Source organism: Aethalodelphis obliquidens, unplaced genomic scaffold, assembly GCF_003676395.1.
Source record: "Aethalodelphis obliquidens isolate GAN/ISIS:26980383/991018 unplaced genomic scaffold, ASM367639v1 scaffold16, whole genome shotgun sequence".
Classification (NCBI taxonomy): Eukaryota; Metazoa; Chordata; class Mammalia; order Artiodactyla; family Delphinidae; genus Aethalodelphis; species Aethalodelphis obliquidens.
This window is the reverse complement of record NW_020837960.1, coordinates 15,557,934-15,574,294: the sequence shown is the minus strand read 5'-3', so window position 1 is coordinate 15,574,294 and position 16,361 is coordinate 15,557,934. Positions and strand designations below refer to the sequence as shown.

General features: G+C 35.3%; 1 protein-coding gene across 5 annotated transcripts in view; it reads right to left on the bottom strand.

Annotated features, from left to right (window-relative positions):
- The window catches only part of RB1 (RB transcriptional corepressor 1), a 135,354-nt gene that overhangs the window by 91,750 nt on the left and 27,243 nt on the right, over positions 1-16,361 (bottom strand). For 4 of the 5 annotated variants that reach the window (XM_027116285.1, XM_027116284.1, XM_027116287.1 and 1 more), the window contains exons 3-6: positions 13,012-13,127; positions 9,015-9,134; positions 1,984-2,022; positions 922-989 (exon numbers count right to left, since the gene is read on the bottom strand). In XM_027116285.1, coding sequence (XP_026972086.1) covers positions 922-989; positions 1,984-2,022; positions 9,015-9,134; positions 13,012-13,127 — 343 coding nt within the window. The remainder of the gene's footprint in view (positions 1-921; positions 990-1,983; positions 2,023-9,014; positions 9,135-13,011; positions 13,128-16,361) is intronic. The other variant, XM_027116288.1, reaches the window with a different exon arrangement.

Genomic DNA, 16,361 nt, shown 5'->3' with positions numbered 1-16,361 from the left:
AAGAGTGAGAATTCTTTTTCTTCAGAGCAGATTAATATATATTGCCTTAACTCAAAACACAAAGTTAAATAAAGATTCTAACCTCTTAATGTTTTCATAATCTTAGAGAAATATTTTAAGAAATAACACTGCTTAAGTGACAAAACATAAATTTAAGCAATTCCTTCCATTTCTCTTATTTTCTTCTATAAAATGAGTAAAATTAATTTTTATATTTTAAACATAGGACAATATATTATTTTTAGAAACTTATATATATGTTTGTGAGTGCACTCATCCACCCACCTTTTTTAATCAGAATGTTACTCCAGATACATTTTTGTGCATACAACCACATAATTTTAATGATGATTATTTCTAGGCGGGTTTTGGGTAATTTTTCTACATTTTTCTTTGCGCTTTGCTGTATTATTTGCATTCTTTATCATGAATATATATCACTTTTATAAAAACAGTAACATTATTCTTAAAAATAGGAAAGAATGAAAAATATTAGAAAAAGAAATGAAATGAAACATTTTCAAGGTTGCCTCCAGTATCAGAATTACAAGAACTTTCTAACAGTTAAAAAGTCACACAAAGAACTAGGGGGAAGGAGGAACAATATTAAATAGAATTAAATTTTTTTTTTTTTTTTTTTTTTTTGCGGTACGCGGGCCTCTCACTGCTGTGGCCTCTCCCGCCGCGGAGCACAGGCTCCGGACGCGCAGGCCCAGCGGCCACGGCTCACGGGCCCAGCCGCTCCGCGGCATGCGGGATCCTCCCGGACCGGGGCACGAACCCGCGCCCCCTGCACCGGCAGGCGGACTCCCAACCACTGCGCCACCAGGGAAGCCCAGAATTAAAATTTTGAGCTTACTCGAAATAATTATCAATTACTACATTTGAAACATTAGTATGTAACAAACATAATGACTTTACCTTTAGCTAGTAAAAACGTGAGCCAAGAAACTTTTAGCACCAACATAGAATTTATTTCCGTAGATATCCTAATAAACAAATAGAAAGAAGAAAAAAAAAACTCACACTGTTTTCCAACTACACCGTTTTTTTTCATTTTTTACAATTATAGACCAGAGTTGATCGCATAATAGAATACAGTCCGTCTTAAATGCACAATTTACACATGAATTCAATTTGTCTCAATTCAGTTAGTGTTTTCACCATGTTATTTATATTTTCCCAAAGTAGTATACATTTCTTAAAGAAAATATTGAATATCTTCTACTGTAATCTAAAACTATGCACAGAAAGTAGTATAATATGACATACATGTTTCCAATTAATGCTTTTCTGCTCTCTTTTCTAATTAAAATCAATTTTCTGTGAGCAGAAAAATAGAGGTTTGGGTGACTCTACCAAATTAACACTATGTCTTCATAAACGTTAAGTTATTCACTTGTTGGAATTAACGAGTGAAATTAATAGAGTTAATTAATACACAATTTCCCTTTGTATCAATCATCTTCGGTATCATTACTTCAATGAGGCAGAAAATCTCACATAATACTCGTTCTGTTTCCGAAGAAAAACTCTAGAGCTCTTACAATGGTATACTGTTGGAACATGTATCATGCATTTAAAAAGACTACTTAGAAATTTTAATATAGACGTTCATGTTTATTCTTACTCAAAAGTTATGCTCTGAGTCTTAGTTAATAAAATGTCTATAATATACTCTGAAAAAAGAGTTTGTCAATGAATTGGCATTTTTCCCAGAGCTGGTAAAATGTTGCTCTGAATTAACTTCGACCTTATTAGTTCTCCCTTGTAGTAAAAGCCATGTATTTCATACCACTTTCTTTGTGAAAAGATAAATAATCCGTATAGGGCTTAAATCTATGACCTTAACTTATGAAGTATCATAGAACAGTCAATCAAACTAACCCTGAAACTACCAACGTGTTTGGGATTTTTCCACAAAAATCTCTAAAAAAAAAAAAAACCCCAAAAGTGAAAAATAACATACTCTGAGGTACTTACAAACTGCTGGGTTGTGACAAATATATAAGTTCACATGTTCTGAAAGGAAGAAATAATTATGTTAACATTATGGCTTTTTTAAAAGTTACTTTTAAATTTTTTTCATAATTTAGAAATCAGTTTTATCATGCTTTATTCATCTTATTTTAAGAAGGATACATTTTTTCTCAAGTACAGCATTATAAAACAAAGTTAAAGTAGATGTTTCCAATTTATGACATTTCACATATCACTGTAATATCTAATTACAAAAAGACTGGATTCGATATGTGCATTTCTAACTTGGAATACATTCTGTAATTGAACCTTGATCTGGTTAGAATCTCAGATCAGGTCATAAAAGCTTATTTAACTAATAGTGTCACTGAAATAACACAACTGAAAGTACTACAGTAAGTCCCCTATACACGAACCTTCAAGTTGCAAACTTTCAAAGATGTGAATGTGAGTTTACACGTCCAATCATGTAAGTTAGTTCACGTGTCTGGCGTACACTGTCACCTGTGTGCATCCTCTACAAGTGGTTGTGCTTTGTGTACTTTACTGTACAGTACTGTATAGAGTACAGTAGTACAGTGTCTTTATTTCAAGGCCAGGATGTCTGGAAGCAAGCGTAAAAGTAGCAGTGACGTAGCTGGTACTACTGTACTTTTCAAGGTACTGTACTGTAAGATTAAAAATGTTTTCTTTATTTTTTTGTGTTTGTTTATTTTTTATGTATTATCTGTGTGAAAAGTATTATAAACCTTTTACAGTACAGTACTATGTAGCCAATTGTGTTAGTTGGGTACCTAGGCTAACTTTGCTGGACTTTACGAACAAATTGGACTTACGAACATGCTCTCGGAATGGAACTCATTCATATGTAGGGGACTTACTGTATAAAACCTACCTATTTAGGACAATGACTTCTGGAATAGTGGAGAAGGTTCTCTGCAGACCTGTTTCCTAATGTAATAACTACAATTGGTAAAACTATTTTTAAAAAACCATTTAAAGTCTCTGGAAATTTTCCTAAGGGCATACAACAAAGAAAGGAAATATTTCTTCAAGAAAATCTACTAAATCTTGGTAAGAACAATGACAGTCTATAGAATTCAAAGCAAAACTCATTTCCTCCTCCTCTCCAGCTCAGCATAACAAAGCTCTACTCCCAGCAGGTGTAGCCAAGACACAGGGCTCTTCTCTCTCCAGCTCCCAGCCTAGAACTATCTCTCTGGGAAGAGTAGGCTCCCAGCATTTCTCATCGCCCCCAGATCTGTGTTGCAGAAAGTCTATCCCAAGCAAGAGGAGCTGAGAGGTCTGGGGCTCCTGTCTTCCGCTTAGCCCCCACTCATAGGGTAAAGTTTTACTCCAGGCACAGAGCACATCAAAAATACTGACTTCTCTTGCCGAGCAGCTCATAGGACAGAGGTTCCAGCCCAGAAAGGCAATCTGGGAAGACCAGGGGCTATCGCCTCTTCTCAGTGCCCTACTCTTAAAACAGAGGTATCACTCCAAGAGAAGAGACCACTGCCCCCATCCTGACCTCCCAAGCAGTGGCACAGAAGTGGTGCCTAGGGGAGAGGCAGGCCCTCTAAGAACACAGAGCCTTGAGCCCTCCCCAAGGGAACTCATTTGGAATGGAGTGTGGGGATGCTCAAGAATAAGAGAACTGTTGAAAGCAATACAGACTTTGGTGGAAGCAAGTAAGAGAAAGCCAACAGATCTTATGAGAGCAAAAAGCTAAATCTTAGATCATCTAGGAGAGAACCAGAGAAAGAAACAGCTAAGAATAGCTCTCCTAGTATCAAAATAAGCCTCAAGGCTAGCCTCAAATACTACTCCTGCAGAGGGAGCCAAATTTAATTGGATTAGACTGTAAAGCAACTTGTGACCCAGAGCATTGTCAAAAACAATTAAGCAGGACTTCCCTGGTGGTGCAGTGGTTACGAATCCCCTTGCCAATGCAGGGGACATGGGTTCGAGCCCTGGTCCGGGAAGATCCCACATGCCGCGGAGCAACTAAGCCCATGCGCCACCACTACGGAGCCTGTGCTCTAGAGCCCGCAAGCCACAACTATGAAAGCCCGCGCACCTAGAGCCTGTGCTCCACAACAAGAGAAACCACCGCAATGAGAAGCCTAGGCACTGCAGCAAAGAGTAGACCCCACTCGCTGCAACTAGAGAAAAGCCCGCATGCAGCCACGAAGACCCAAGGCAGCCAATAAATAAATAAATACATTTATTTAAAAAAAAAACAATAAAGCAATCAGTCGGCAAATAGTGAGAGGTAGCAACTAGGTGTGATATCAACAGAGGCAGTTAGCTTAAGAACAGGGAAAGGATAGCCAAGGAGAACCCAGCTAAAACCACTGTCAGCTCTGAGTGACTATGCACCTGTCCAAGGCTACACTAAGGAGCAAGATTAGAGGCTACACACTGTGGGAGAAAAAGACTTCATTGAGATAGTACAGCTAAGCCACTAAACAAATAACAAAGACAAAACAACAGCAGCAAGCCCCATGAGAGAAAAGAATCAGCTCCCAGCGTTACTACAATGTTACAAAAAATGTCTGGTTTTCAAAAATAAATATGAAATATGCAAAGAAGCAGGAAAGCGTGACCTCTACATAGGGAAAAAAGCAGATAACAGTAATTTTATTTAAGAGAATCAAAGTGTCAGACTTAACAAAGACTTCAAAACAGCAATTATAAATATGTTCAAAGGACTAACGGAAATCATGCTTAAAGAAGAAAAAAAGGTACGCTGACAATGTCTCAACCAACAGAGGATTATCAATAAAAAGACAGAAATTACTTTAAAAGAACCAAAGGGCAATTTGAGTTGAAAAGTATAATAACCAAAATAAAAAATTCACTAGAGGGGCTCAAAAGTAGATCTGAGCTGGCAGAACAAAAGAAGCACTAAGCTTGAAGACAGATCAAAAGAGATTATGTGGTTTAAAGAACAAAGAGATAAAAGAAGAAGAAAAATGAAGAGGCTCACAGAAGAGGCTCACCAAAAAATATATTGGTGTATTTTTTGGACACCAAAAGATACACGAATATATGTGTAATGGGAGTACCAGAAAAGAATGGAGAGAGAGAGAAAAAAAAAATTTTGTAAATGGCTGAAAACTCCCAAGTCTACACATCCAAGAAACAGAACCACCTCCAAGTTGAATAAATGTAAAGAGATTCACACCTAGATATATCATAGGATAAATGTTGAAAGACAAAGAGAAAATCCTGAAAGCAGCAAGAGAAAAATGATCCATCATATCCAAGGGAACACAATAACATTAACAGGTGACTTCTCAACAGAAGCAATGAAGATCAGAAGGCAGTGGGATTACATACTCAAAGAAAGAAAAAAATGTAAACTAAGACTCATATATACAGCAAAACTACCTTTCACAAGTGATGGTGAAATAGATAGTCTCAAACAAAAACAGAGAATGTGCAAACTCATCTTATAAAAAAATAGTAAAAGAAGTTCAGGCTGAAAACAAATGACCCAAGACAGTAATTCACATCCACATGAATAAACAAAGAGCACTGGTAAAGGTAATTATGTTATTATGAAAGATGGTATAATTACATATTTCTTCTCCTAATTGATATAAAATATAATTGCATAACACAATATGTATATATTGCATCCTTGGGCCTCTAACACATGAAATGTAATGTGTTTGACAACAGCAGAACAAAGAGGTGGGTAGGAGCAAAGCTGCATTGGAGTAAACACATGACACAAGATGATAAATCAAATCCATGGAAACAAATGAAGAGAAGACGAAATGATATATAATAAAGTTAATATAACAAACTCTATATACACTTGCTCTCCTTTATACTGTCAACTACTTTAAAAGACATACAACCCAAATGACTATAAGTAGATGAATGGATAAATAAAATGTGATGTAGGCATACAATGGAATATTATTCCATAATAAATAGTAATGAAGTATTGAAACATGCTACAACATGGGTGAACCATGAAAACATGCTAAGCGAAAGAAGCCAGTCACAAAAAATATGTAGATCAAAAATTTACACAGAGAAAACTACTATCTTATATAAAAAAAGCAGATGGTAATCAAGAGGGAATTTTTATAATTATAGAAAATATGTTTAATGTCAGATGCGTTGTTTTATATCATTTTGTAATTTAATGTAACTCAGAATAGAATGTTATCACACAGTAAAGATAATAACATACAATATAAATCTATGCTGTCTAATATGTTAACCACAAGCTCCTATGGCTACTGAACACCTGAAGTGTTTTTGGTTGGTACAAATGAAGTTGTGCTGTAAATGTAAATTACATACCAAAGTATTAAAAAAAATACTTAGTATGAGAAAAAGAATGTAAAACTTCTCTATTGGTTTCATGTTTTCCTGTTGAAATATAATTTACCTAACATAAAATTCATCATTTTAAAGTGTATAAATTCAGTAGTTTTTAGTATATTCACTTTGTTATGTAATCATCACCGTTATCTAAAATTTCCATCACCCCAAAAAGAAACCCCACATCTTTTAACAGATACCCCTCATTCCCTTCACTTCCCATTCCCTAGTAATCACTAACCTATCTTCCATCTCATGGATATGCCTGTTCTGGACATATCATAAAATGAAATATGTGGCCTTTTGTGTCTGGTATCTTTCACTTAGCTTAATGTTTTCAAGGTTCATCCATATTGTAGCATGTAGCAGAACTTTATTCCCTTTTATGGCTGAACAATATTCTACCATATGGATAGATCACATTTTGCTTATCCATTCATCAGCTGATGGACATTCAGGGTGTTTCCACTTTTTGGCTATTATAAATAATGCTGCCATGAACATCTGTATACAAATTTATGTGTTGAAATTTGATATTCTGGGATATATGAGTTAAATAAAATGTTAAAATTAATTTCACTTGTTTCTTTTTACTTGTCATGCAGCTACTAGAATATTTAAAATATATGGCTTGGGTTTCCCTGGTGGCGCAGTGGTTAAGAATCTGCTTGCCAATGCAGGGGAGACAGGTTCGAGCCCTGGTCTGGGAAGATCCCACATGCCACGGAGCAACTAAGCCCGTGCACCACAACTACTGAGCCTGCACTCTAGAGCCCGCGAGCCACAACTACTGAAGCCCACGTGCCTAGAGCCCGTGCTCCGCAACAAGAGAAGCCACCACAATGAGAAGCACGTGCAGCACAACTAAGAGTAGCCGCTGCTCGCTGCAACTAGAGAAAGCCCACGTGCAGCAATGAAGACCCAACAGAGCCAAAAATAATAAATATATATATATATATGGCTTGCATTTTTATATTTCTATGTGACAGCATTAATGTAGTTAATAATAGCTTTAAATGCTACTGTTTATTTAGCATTTAGTATGTGCTAGGAGGTGAGCTAACCAGTAACATTATCTTACAATTACTCTGCAAGGAGAGCATTATTAGCTATATTTTACAGATTCAAATTGAGGTTTAAAGACGTTAAGTACGTTTCCCTAGCTCACACAGTCAATGAATGACAAAATTATTAATATCTAGATCTGTTTAGCTTTTTAAAAGTTATCATAATCACTACAGCACATTGCCATATATACACATATAGTCTACCCTGAAATAAATAGGCTTTAGTATCACAGTTAATCTTCCCAACTGCTCTTCAAAAGAAGGTACATATAAGATAGAAGAAATCTTATTGATCTACTTCAAGGCCAATATACACTAAATTATCTCATATAACTAGTCAATAAAAATTCCAAATCTCTTTTGCAAAGGCCTGAGTGACCTTTTAAAAGCCAAATCTGACTATGTCACTCTCTAGCTTAAAATCAATAACTTTCCATCTCCTGCTGGGTAAAGTCCAAGCTCACTATCAGTCTAATTCCCTCCTACCTTTTAGCAATTAGCAATATCACAATACTTCACAGTACTGCTCTGGCTTTGGACACATGCTAATCACTCTGCCTAGGATACTCAGTCCCAGTCTCCACATATTTTGCTTGCTGAGTTTCTATCTATCCTTTAAACCCTACTCAGACATTGCCTTCTTCTATAGTTTTTTCACCCCATAATTATTCTTCTTACCTTTAAATATACACAGTATTTTGCCCACTACATAATTTCTACTTCTTACAAATAATCCTCTACAGTAGCGCATCAAATGATTATTGCACTTATTTTTATTAAAAGATAGAATTTATTTATTTACTATAAGCTAATTGATGATCATAGTAGCATAAGATTTTACATCCCTAGCATCTAACACATAGCGGGTACTAACAGTCACTTCATTAATGCTTGTTGTAGTTTCTTAATTTATGTGGAATAAAACAGCTGATAGGCTGAAGTTTCTTAAAGGATATTACACAAAAAAACTACTTCTTCTAAACCACCATGGAGAATACAGGTCATAGCTCAGTAGTATAAGTCACATACACCTTCCAGTGCCAACATGCTTTGTTTTTCTAAACATAGTATCACCATTAGGAAGAATTCTAAATTTAGGTCACCCTTCCATTCAGAGCTACAAGTCTTCTGGCAGAGAAGGCTAAAGTGGAAACTAGCTTTAAGTTTGTTAAAAAAAAAAATGAGAACCATGAGTAAAACAAGTAATTTTGGAAGAAACATTCAGAATGAATATGATTGGACAAATAAGAAAGTTAAGAATATTAAGGGGACAGTGCTTCCCTGGTGGCGCAGTGGTTGAGAGTCCGCCTGCCGATGCAGGGGACACGGGTTCGTGCCCCGGTCCGGGAGGGTCCCACATGCCGCGGAGCGGCTGGGCCCGTGAGCCATGGCCGCTGAGCCTGCGCGTCCCGAGCCTGTGCTCCGCAACGGGAGAGGCCACAGCAGTGAGGCCCGCGTACCGCAAAAAAAAAAAAAAAAAAAAAAAGAATATTAAGGGGACAAATCTAAGGTGTAATACTTAATAACTTTACTAAGAATGTAACAGTTCCCAGATGGAAGCTAATCATGAACAATGATACGAAAAAGCAGGGTGTAACCCTAATAAAATTTGTACTTTACCTTTCTAATTTGCTGTAGAGTGCACACAACACATTATACTTCTTCAACAGTCTTGACATAACATTATCAACTTTGATACTGGTATCGATTTCTTTTAGTAAGTCAAAAAATTTATAGACACTACAAAGGAAAGAATAGAAAAAAGTGAATCCATAACTTTAAAAATTCATTTTGTTTCATTTTCAAAGCATAGACATTTCAATTCAAAACACGTTAGCTCTACACCAAATCACTATTATATATCCTTTAGAAGGAACTTAGATTTTGCATTTTACTAGAATTTAAAGAGGAAAAAAATCAACTAGTCTTCAACCTATACCACTATATCTATACATCTATGCCTACATCTACTTATCATCAAGAACACAGAAAAAAAACATAAGGGTTATAACAGACATATACATATATTTATTTCTGTATCTATCTATATGTTTTAAAATCACAAGTTCCCAACCATTTACCCAATTCCAACACAAAAACTACAGGGTTCCTTCCAGTGTTTCCCTTTCCACATTCATAACTCTTCTTTGACAGTGAGAAACCTGTGACCCACTTATCTTTAATTTACTCATTTAATCAATCCCCCTATATAAGTACCAAGCTACCCACTCCTCCACATGGGCACCCTCTTCTCCTGCTCAGACTGACTCCCCCCATCCTGGACTGCCCTCCCGCCTCCACATGGACACCGTCCTCACCCTAGTAGGGCTCTGACTCCTCACCCCAGACTGCCCTTACCCCACATGTGCCATGACTCCCTATACCAGCTGCCCGCACACCCTGCTTGGTCTCTGACATTGCACAGCAAGCAGCCCATGTCAAGAAGCCCCAGGCCCCTGGTGGATGACCTTCTCATCCCACTGTGGCTCTGGCATCCTCCTCTGGGCACCACAGTGCTCCCCACCACAGATGCACACACCTACTTTCTTCAGCCCACTAGCGGTTTTAGGACTGAATTGTTGGGGAAGGGAAAAGGGAAACTGATTAAAAATTTTAAGTTGTTTAAATAATAACTTTAAATCATTGTTTATTGTTTTCTATAAAAATTAACCTATTTGAAATATCAATACATACATTTTTGACTTCTGAAAAATAGGGCGCTACAGATAGCAATCATCAACTGCACCTCACATACTCACTTCTAATCAAGTTTGTCTAAGGAGTTATACCAAAGCAGCTAACTAAACTACAGGGTAGTCACTAGACCCATCCATAGGCTGTCTAGCAACCAGTGAGTTACAGGCTTCATTCTAAAAAGAGGGCTGTACCACTCAGACATTTATCTTGGGAACTGGAAAAATAAAAGCCTCAGCTAATCAGCAGAGGGCACAGAACACAAAAGAAGGTTATGAAAAGTTCCACTGATATAGAGGGGATTGGGGCAGCCATGACAAGCTTTGTGGGAAAGCAAATAAAGGAGGAATAGAAATGATACAGAGTAGATAATCATGATGCTGCTTAGAAAAGAAAAAGAATGGGGACTTCCCTGGTGGCGCAGTGGTTTAAGAATCCACCTGCCAACGCAGGGGACATGGGTTCAAGCCTCGGTCCAGGAAGATCCCACACGCCACGGAGCAACCAAGCCCGCATGCCACAACTACTGAAGCCCGCACATCTAGAGACCGTGCTCCACAACAAGAGAAGCCACAGCAATGAGACGCTCGCACACTGCAATGAAGAGTAGCCCCTGCTAGATGCAACTAGAGAAAGCCCACACGCAGCAATGAAGACTCAGCGCAACCAAAAATAAATAGATAAATAAAAATCGATCCTTTAAAAAAAGAAAAAGAATGGAGCTAACCTGCTGAGAAAAAGAAATCAAACTTAGAATGGCATTTATTCAGGAACCACTCTCAATTGCAGTTTTGAGATATATGGCAATACCTATCCATGGAGCACCATGAAAACTGTGAATTGTTACTAAAAAGCCTTCTTTTTCTAGGGGTAACTTAAGTGGGTCTCTATTCCTTCTGTAGTCCTCCTCTGAAGGAAAGAAGTGAAGGCAGGAAGGTGAGAGGAAGGCAGGCAGACAGGCATAAAAAGCCATAATTAAAACACACAGATCTGTAGATAACTACATATTCTAGGAGCAGTGCTCCATGGATTGATAATGGTCCATAAACTGTTTACCAGTCCACAATTAAGTACAGAAATTGGGGGTAAACACTTAAAAGCTTTTATGGCAATTTGACACTAATTTTAATGCCTGCTGAATCCAATAATAAAAAATTTAGTCCTGTGTTTAGTATGATTTTTGTTTCATTTTTCTAGTAATTAATTTATATTACTTATTTTTAAAACATCAGTCTATGACATACTGGGAAGAAAAGAAACTAGCCCTTCACCAGAGTACTTTTAAGAAGCAGTGGTTTAGATAACATTCCTGGATAGTTATCAGAACACTGAGAGATGCCCTAAGAAAAAGTTGTACCAAATACATTACTATAATTATTGTAGTGATATTATTTATGATATGCCCATTTTATAAATCAGAGTTACTCTATGAATACTCAGAGAAAAAGTTTAGGAAAATCTTTTCCGGGAAAATTCTTTCACCTTATAGATAAAGGATGTAATAGACTTTCTCTGTCATATTTATTTGGCAGTCTATGGATAGCTATATAACACTGTATTGCAGTCATCTGTTTAATTTAAACTGGATGAGTTTCTTGAGGTCAGAGACTATATCTCACCTCTATATCATTAGAACCTAGTAGAGTAACACAGCGCCTAGCAGTTGGTAAGTTTTGTTTCCTTCCCCCTTTTTGTTTGGGGGGGTGGTGCGGGTAATAGGAGGAATCTACAGAAAAAAAGAGATCAAGACCTCATCAGCACCTATGGTGTTCCAGGCATTGACTCGAGAACTATTTACTTCTCTGCTCGTTATAAGTTATTTAATTCTCAAAATTCTATCAAGTAGTTAATAATTTTTATTTCGCAGGAAAGGAAAGGAACCCGAGACTTAATAAGGATAAGCAATCTGCTCCAAGTCATATACCTTGTAAAACAAACCCAGTCTATCTTAACCCAAACATTCATTCTCTTTCTGATCCTCAGAGGTCACGAAAACGTATGCTGAATAAATGAATAAATCAACGTAAAATTTTACCTCTGTATTTAGATTATTTTTCAGCTATATAAAAACTATTTTGATTTAGTGATTTTAGTTAATAAAGTTAAACTGTGAAATCTGTGAGAGGTAAACCAATTCATATTCAATAAGTTAAATATGAACATACAAGGTCTTTGTTTCCACATTTTATTTAGAGGTAATAAGAAAAAGTTACTAAAATATGCAACAATTTATCTCATTTACACAAAATACCAATTATGTCTAACTCTAGACGGTTTTATCCAAGAAAAAACATATACTACTATCTTTTTGGTAAAATTATTTACTGTTACATTTCATAAACATACTGCAAAAGAAATGACTGGAATTCCCAGAAGGCTTCTCTTGACTTACTGGAAACAGTAAACTCCTCTTATTAGGCTTAGAAACTCAATACAGACTTTAATTAAGTAATTACAGGGACAAGTATTATAATAGATACTCAACTGAACATACAGTCTCAAAACATATATAATTATAATATCTATTATATTAAATAATCTTAAACTTTAATAAATCAACTAAATTCCTTTAAGATAGACTCATACTACTTTTACAAAGGTTTTAATATATAAGTCTACTTCATAAATCTTTGCTTTTTTTGTCCATTTTATCAACAGCTACAATTAAGAAAGTTTACAGATAGTGAGAGACACAATGGAAATTTTCCCAGGACAGAAACTGCTACATGTTTAAGAAAGTGCGGCAAAAATACACCTTCATTAAGGGCTCTAATGGAGAACAGGAGTTCACTGGTTGACCTAAGTTTTCTACGTTTTATTTAATTTTAGCATTTTCCACTAATTCCCTAAAGTCTATTAAAATGATAGTTCAGAAATAGTTTTCTTTAATGGCAGAGGCCTATATTAATATAGGAAATTTTACCTGGTTTCAATGTTTTTCTGCAGCTCAGTGAAAGTGAACGGCATCTCATCTAGGTCAACTGCTGCAATAAAGATACAGATTCCCCATAGTTCCTTTTTCTTTTGAACATAACCTTCCTGGAAACAAAACAAGACAAAACAAAACAAAACAAAAAGGTTCAAATATTTCATTAAATCATTCACACACTGGATACTGTGCTAAAACTGTATTATATGCAACTTTTTTCTTATTCAGCATAACAAAATTAATTTGTTACTAAATCTTTATGAGGTCATATACTTGAGAGCATTTAATTCTACACTAGTAACAAACAAACTAGTTACAAAATTAGTAACTAAATTTTATACTATAAGGCAAAAAAATTACTAGAAAGGTCAAAAAGTTAAATTACAACTTTCTATAAAAAATCTAGGGGCCAGTCAGTTCTCTGAAGTAAATATTTTCATTTTTTAGTATTCCAATGTCATCAAAGCCAAGTTGAAAGATTTTAGGCTCCATAAAATGGATTCCAAAATTTTTTTTCTTCTAATTCACTTGTTCTTTTATCAATCTATTGATTCAAGTCTTTTTTTTTAATTTTTAAATTATTTTTATTTTTGGCTGCCTTGGGTCTTTGTTGCTGCGCGTGGGCTTTCTCTAGCTGCGGAGAGCGGGGGCTACTCTTTGTTGGGGTGCTCGGTCTTCTCATTGCAGTGGCTTCTCTTGTTGCGGAGCATGGGCTCTAGGGCACGCAGGCTTCAGCTGTGGCACATGGGCTTAGTTGCTCTGCAGCATGCGGGATCTTCCCGGACCAGGGCTTGAACCCGTGTCCCCTGCGTTGGCAGGTGGATTCTTAACCACTGTGCCACCACGGAAGTCCTGATTCAAGTATTTTTTAACCTTATGAAATTCATATCTCTCAGTGCCCTAATTGCCTTCCTTGTAAAATGGAAATACATATTTCACTTTGTAAGAATTAAATGAGATTATATATATAAAGTCCTTAGATCTGGCATATAACTAATATTCAATGAATGATGGCTACCACTATCATTAGAATATTTTTTCATTATCACTAGAATACTTTTTATCCCGAAAAACACATATCCCTATTTAAATATGTAAGTTTTATAGGTAAAATTTGGATTATATTAAATTGAAAACAAAAGAAATACCAAATAATCTGATGTTCTATCAAACAGCTGGAACTGCTTATTACTCTTAACTGGAGATTACAATGGAGCTGAAAAGTATGTGATGCAATTTTATATCGTTCTGAAATCTCAATTATATAAAAGCTTTAGAAAAAAGAATTATTCTAGATTATCAAATTTTATGGATAATATGAAGCTTATCACTATCCAACTCTAAACTTTTCCTTAATTTTAGCTACTTGGGAAATAAATATTTTAAAACTTATATTACAACTATACACCCACTAGAATTGTTAAAATTAAAAAGACTAACAATATCAAAGGTTGATAAGGATGTAAAGCAATGGAACACTCAAACATTACTGATGAAAACGTAAAATGGTACAACCATTTTTGAAAAGAAGTTTGGCAAGTTCTTATAAAGTTATATACCTGCCATAACACTTAGCAATTCCACCCCTAGATATTTATACCCAAGAGAAGTGGAAACTTGGTACCTGAATGTTAACAGCAGCTTCATTCATAAAAACCAAAAACTCAAACAACCCAATATCCAAAAACAGGTGAAGAGATAAACTGTGGTATATCCATTCAATGGAATGTTATTCAACAATAAAAAGGAAAAGTATAAATACACACAACATAGATAAATCTCAGTTATTACACAGAGGAAAGAAAGCCAAATACAGAAGTGTACATGCTGTGTACACTTTGATTTCTACAAAATTCTAGAAAAGGCAAAACTAATCTTTAATGTCAGAAAGTAGATCAGTGGCTGCCTGGGGACAGGAGTGGATGTGTGTTGGGGAATGATGACAAAAGAGAATGAGACAACTTTCTGGAGTAATAAAAAATTTTTAGATCTCAATGGTTAAATAACATTTGCCAAAACCTATTGAACTCTTCACTTAAAACTGGTTGATTTAGTGTATATAAATTATACTTCAATAAATTTGACATTGAAACTAGACTACATACTTACTATTTCTGAAACTGAACAACAAAGTATATATTGCTTGACTGTTATAATGACTATTAAGTATGTTTTAATAAAATGAACATAAACTCTTACATATATATATATACACTTATAAATATTTACATTACTATGGTCAATTTCTCAGGAACTACTAAGATGTAAAAGGTTGGTTGTCTCTATAATAAACAATTTCCAAACTACCATGATTTTTAAATTTTTATGCTTAATTCTTATCATGATTTTGGTTTGCTTCTTTGCTCAGGCTATCACCTGTTGAACCCAACTTCTCTCAATGTGTCTTCTTTCAGCAACTCCAATCTTTTTTTTTACTCTTTTAAAGTTGGGAAATGAAGTATTAAGCTTGTTAAAACTGAGTATGTACTTTATTCATTTTTTTTAAATAGCAAATTTTATTAGGACATAGCAAATACGATTCAACACAAGCTCATTTGAAATGATAAAATGCCTAAATAAAATGTTGTATACATAGGTTCTGACTTTTAAGGACCTGAGGAACTTTCCTATAAGCAAAATGTGTGACCTTTATTTCAGATGATTTATAAATCTTGTTGTTTTTGTTGTTGATATTGTTGATGTTCTAGCTGCATCCCAATTAACTATATGTATAGATAAAGTGTTCTTTCTTCTTCATACACAGTTATCTATGGAAGAAAAATAAATGTTCCTTCTAAACTTGAGAATATTAAATATTTTAATCACCTACATTTGATTTAGTTCTTTAGAGGGAACCATATTACAGATGAGATCAATGTTATAAAACCAAATGATTCATGCACAAATATTTTTGTTAATCTATGTGAAGAAAATAATCAGTTTCCAATTAAGAGAGTCCTAGAAGTAGAATTTCTACATTAAAGTATTTAAGATTCTAGATATAGAATTATATATAGAGATAGATATGGAAAGGGCTTGCATTTTAGTTGTAACCTATAACATCCACTTGGTCTGATCTTATATCTGGATGCCACCAAAATTTGCCAGAGGGAAAAAATTTACAAAGCCATGAAGATGAGAATCAACTACAAGATCCTACTCTATAATCATTCTGTTCACTTTTTAAAATAGTAGATTATACTGGAACACAAATAACATAATTTAACACAAAGTCATCTGATATGATAAATGCCTAAACGGAAAACATCAGCCTAACCACCATATTTGCAATCATTTAAAAATCATAGGGCTTCCCTGGTGGCGCAGTGGTTGAGAGTCTGCCT